General features: G+C 58.4%; 1 protein-coding gene across 1 annotated transcript; it reads left to right on the top strand.

Annotated features, from left to right (window-relative positions):
* Nucleotides 1-2,601: 2,601 nt before the first annotated feature.
* On the top strand, nt 2,602-3,791 carry LOC125540953 (MICAL-like protein 1). The gene has a single exon (XM_048704468.1). The coding sequence runs from the start codon at nt 2,617-2,619 to the stop codon at nt 3,661-3,663; it is 1,047 nt and encodes a 348-aa protein (XP_048560425.1). The 5' UTR covers nt 2,602-2,616; the 3' UTR covers nt 3,664-3,791.
* The last annotated feature ends 1,279 nt before the right edge of the window (nt 3,792-5,070 follow it).

Raw genomic sequence — 5,070 nt, 5'->3', positions numbered from 1 at the left:
GTTCAAAGATCTACCTATCCATCAAATCCATGATCCATCCATACATGATCCATAGATTATTACTGCCCGTAGATAGATAGAGTAAGCAAAAGTAGTACAAGCGTTAGTGGAGGCAATCGAGTGGCGGCTGGACCCCATCCCCATGGGCGTCACGGGAAGTCGTCGCTCGCGGGTATACCTGGCCATAGCTCAGGCCGGGCCTAGCCAAGACCGACGCAAAAAAACCCAGGCCTGGGCCCGGCCCGGCCATCGGGCCTGTTTTTTTGAGCCCGAGCCCTGCCTGAACATGTAAAAATCCGTCGGGCTTCGGGCCGACCCGACCTTCAAAAAAGTGCAAGAACAATGGGCCCGGGCCCGGCCTGGCCCGGCCATCAGGCCCAAAATCTAGTCTCGAGCCTGGCCCGGGAGCAGCGTCGGGCCGGGCTTTCCATGGCCAGGTATACTCGCGGGCACTCGATTACTACGAGGGAATGCCTCATGGGATGTCGTCTCGTCCCGATTAAACTAAACCCCATGCCGAACTGCCGATGGTATATACACTATCATATGTGCATGTCGTCGTCTCCATCGCTGCCACTGCACGTACTAGTAGTTTAATCGATCGGTACAGTCAGTCAGTCGGCTTGCGTTCGATTTGCATAACCCAGCTGTAGCGAATAGCAATGCGGTTGGAGTTTAAATGGGGGTGGTTGGGTTGGCCCGGGTGTGGCAGCTGCTTGCTCGTGTATTTTTCAGCGCTGACAAACCGGCCGAATCCGTCAACCTCGCTCAGCTCTCGCGTGGCCATCGATCTGGTGGCAGGAGTATAGTATGATCGAGTCGCCGGATCGCTGCGTGCTCTCTGTCTCTGTGTACGACTGATGAGCCCGTGTAGATGGATCGACCGGTCGAGCGCAGCGGTGGCCACCGGAGCGGGCGGCGTGGAAGATCCGGATGCCGCGCGGTGGGTCGTGTTTGGAATACGCATTTGGACGGACCCGTGCTCGGGGTCAACGGGCGGTACGTCCGTCGTCGTCGTCGTCGAGGAGGGGGTGCGTTGGAGCGCAGCGTTGTCGCCTACGATCCGTACTGGCTCCGTGACAGCGAGAAGATATGTAGTGTGGAAATTAGTAGTACTACTACTGAAAGAATATGTTCTTACCCTTTTTTTTCCTTTTGCGGATAAAATATGTTCTTACCTCGTCGGTGAAAAGAGACCAGAAGACGGTGACGGTAAGAAAGTGTGTCGCCCGTTGTCTGAACAAAAACAAGGAACAAATCTCGAGGAGATCGGTCGCTCGGTATCGCGAGCACTAATTAGGAACCGTTCGCGGGCCCGTCATTTTCGGTCCATCATCAGCCTCGGTGATAAAAAGATATATATTCGTAATTCCATTCCCTCGCGGTGAAGGAAGAGAAGCAGGATCACTTGCGATCGAAGCAGAATCTCCACTAGAGCAGAGGAATAAAACACAGAGGAGATAAATCACAAATCCGGGCCTAAAAAGCAGGCACCCGGCGACGAGCCGACGGCGATCTCTTCTAGATTTCCCTCCGAGTAAACTAAACTAAGCCGCTAATCAGACTGCGCCGGTGACGGCAGCCACCGCGAAAACTACGAATTAAAGAGCGGTGCTAGTTAATTAGTCAGCTGATGTTGGCTTGAGTGCTTGGCGTGTGCTGCTGAGAGCATCAGAGCGAGCGAGCGAGCAACGTAGGTGACTAGGCGTAGATTAGATGGACGGGACAGGTCGATGGGATCCTGCGCTCTGTTCCCCGTCCGTTTCAGGATCGGCGCCTCGGCTAATTCTGGCGGTGAGATCTTCGGCGAGAGCGACGGCGAGCCCACCCGCACCGCGCCGAGCGCGCCATTCCCGCGAGCTGCTCGTCCGATTGACCGCGCACAGCACACGGATGAAACTTTTGTTGGTGCCGGTCTGTTTGGGAGGGCAGGGCAGACCCCCGCTAATCACGCTAGCTTGCTCGTGCGTGCATTAATCTAGCACTCTCGCATTACACACAGTGGCACTGTACTGTGTGATTTGTTTACTTGTGTTGAAAAGTTCGTGATAGTGTTGAGCCAAGCAGTGGGCGGCGGCCTAGAGTGTGCACATCAGTCTGAGCGGCAGCCCGTCGGAATCTCAGGAGCGGCTGCCCGTGCCGTACGCGAGGGGAACGAGCTCGACCCGTCTCCTGTACGGCTGGGACGGGACGGGTTGGTGGCACCAGTCAGTCAGCGGGCGGGCCACCGCGTGCAGCGCACCGTCAAGCCCATCATTCGGTGTGCGAACCCAGATAGCTCCGTATGCACTGCGCGTACATACTGCACGACGTACGTACGGGCGTCCGTACGGGGTTAGCGAAAAGCGCGGCATGGGCAGCCACCTCCATGCTTTGCGGCCGTTGGCCTTGCTCCGCGCCGAACGTGCGCGCCACTCGCCGGCGCCGATCGGTCGCCCCGTCTGTCTGTAGTACATGCGTGCGTGCCACCGCCGGGCTCGCACGCATGGCGCGTGCCGGCTCGCGGCACATGGGTCTGCTCGATGTCTGTGTGCGTGCCGGGGTTGGGTTGACTCCAGCTCGATGTGGTGCAGGGACGGGGGCCCCGCGGGTGGCGGTGGAGTCCGACACCGGGGCATGCCGAGGCCGCGCGCCGGCCATCACTCGCGCACGCCGACACCGCCGATGCCGATGCCGATGCGCCCACGCGTTTTCCCGCGGGACCCCGTGCGTCCACCACCCCCGTCCCCGCCTATATACACCTACCTCGCTACCCCATTCCCACTCCCCCAACAACACCCTTCCTTCCCAAACCGCTCAGACGCACCCTCCTCCTCCTCCCCGTGTACTAAACTCACACTACCTGCACGGACGCCGGCGTTCAAACTTCCAAGGTGCTCCACTTCTCACCTGATCATCATCCTCATGGACGCCATGTCGTGCCTAGCGCCGCCGGCGGCGGCGGCGTCGTTCCTCTCGGCCTCCTCCTCGCTCGGCCCTGCCTACTACACCGACGCCGCCCTCGCGCGCGCGCTCAACTTCTCCGCCATGCCCGACTACGAGTACGACTACTCGCCGGCCGCATCCTCGCCCTCCAACTCCGCCTCCGCCTCCGCGCTCTCCTCGTCGTCCCTTCTCGCGGACTTCCCCTGCAGCGCGGGCGGCAGCAACTGGTTCGCCTCCACGTCCGCGCCGCCCACGGGCTCGCTCTCCTGCGACTCCGTGCTGGTCGCGTCGGACGCGGCGCCGCGGCCGCCGTCCACCCCCGTGGGCGCCGCGACGAACAAGAGGCGGGCGGGCCTGGGGCCGAACACAGCGGGCGCCGGGCGGGCCGGGAAGCGGCGCGCGCGGGCGTCGAAGCGCGCGCCGACCACGTACATCAGCACCGACCCCGCCAACTTCCGGCTCATGGTGCAGCACGTGACCGGCGTCCAGGCCGAGCCGGGCACCGACGACGGCAGCGTCCTGCACGCCTCGTTCGACGCGTCCTCCGCCGCGGCGCTGCTGGACTGCCGCCCGTTCGACGGCGCGTCGTTCGGGGACGCGCTGCGGATGCCGGGCGACGCCGACGCGGCGGCGCTCCATCGCCACCACCAGCAACAGCAGCTGGCGCAGCAGCAGCAGCCGTGCTACCCGACGCTGGACTCGTGGAGCGTCATGTACGAGAGCAGCCAGCTGCTGTAGCTCCATGTCCTCCATGCATTATTAACCATGAGCAGTCCAGTCAGGACCTTCACTCGTAGATTTCTCATCACTTACACCTCTTGTAGTTCTTTTGCCCGGTCCCTAATTAATGTACGTATTTTTCCACTTTTTCGTCGCTCGCTCGATCTATCCATGTATGCATCCAGCCAAAAAAACTGTCGGGCTAACGTACAGCACCGATCGACCGGCGTGCATGTCGCCGTCTGCACTCTGGACTGGAGCTACGTGTACGCAGTCGGACGACGACTACTGTGGGTAGACGGCGACCCGGCCTGGCTTCCGGTCCGTACGTTTTGGGGCTGAAAATGGTACGCAGGCAGAGCTGTCGGTCTCAGTCGTGCCGTTCCAGCATCGTTCTAGAAAGCGGCCGGGCGAGACGGGCGACCCGGTCCGCCGTGCCGATTTATTCGGCTCGCACCGCACTCGCCGCCCGACGACACGTACGTACGTACGACCCGGCCCGGCCGGTCGCAGATGGTGATGGTGTGGGCTGCTCGCGGTGGACTGTCGAGATTTTGGTTTGGTTTCAGATCCGAAAACATCATGGCGGCTTTTGCCTTTTTTAGGCTTTCTTTTTGGTTGCTCGTTCACTGTGTGTGAAGATTTGATTTGAGCTCCACTGACGTACGTACCAATCTAAATAAACTTGGGGAGCTTGATGGCGGCCGGCCTCTTTCCCCTGCCCTTTTAGCTTTTCTTTCCATCGATAGGAAATGCGTTGGGCTCCACTGACGGTTACGGAGAGATCGAGATCGATGAGTACGTCAGTGGGCAAATTCACTTTCAGGCACCGATCAAAGAGCAAAACCGAATTCAGTTCCAGTTTCAGGCACCAGTCAAACTGGAAACTGCAAACTGCTAGGGCATCTTGTTTGATCGTCGCTTGATGTTCAGTGCCCTGAAACTGAACGCCAGTTAAAATCCGTCACAGTGTTACTGCAACCACCAACGTGTTTTAGCTGTCAGGACATCTTGGCTTAGCTGCGGAGGTACAGCACGTCTGGAGCTATACATAATATAAGCTGAACATTTACAAAAATCCAGATTGCAGAAATCCCCTATCGATCAGAGAAAGCATTACATGTGTATGGCATGCAATACCTGAACATTTACAAAATTCGTTCACCTCCAAACCAGAGATAGCATCACGTGCATTGACATGCAACACACTGTAAGTAGTGCTCAACTATTTCTATATAGTTGGGACGAAGCTGATGAGCTCAATACAGATGCGTAAAACCCAAAGTTCTGACTGACACTCAAACAATACACAAGAAACTGCTGGCTGCCGAGCTGCCTGCTGAGAAATGCAGAATATCTGGGGAAGCTCTCCTTCTTATTAGCAAAATGATCTCCAGAATCACCTAGCACGACAATGTACAAGCA

This window comes from Triticum urartu, chromosome 2 (assembly GCF_003073215.2).
Source record: "Triticum urartu cultivar G1812 chromosome 2, Tu2.1, whole genome shotgun sequence".
Classification (NCBI taxonomy): domain Eukaryota; kingdom Viridiplantae; phylum Streptophyta; class Magnoliopsida; order Poales; family Poaceae; genus Triticum; species Triticum urartu.
This window is presented reverse-complemented; position numbering and strand designations above follow the sequence as displayed.

Coding starts and splice junctions, on each gene's coding strand:
- LOC125540953 (XM_048704468.1), top strand. CDS start 2,617: ATGCCGAGGCCGCGCGCCGGCCATCACTCGCGCACGCCGACACCGCCG.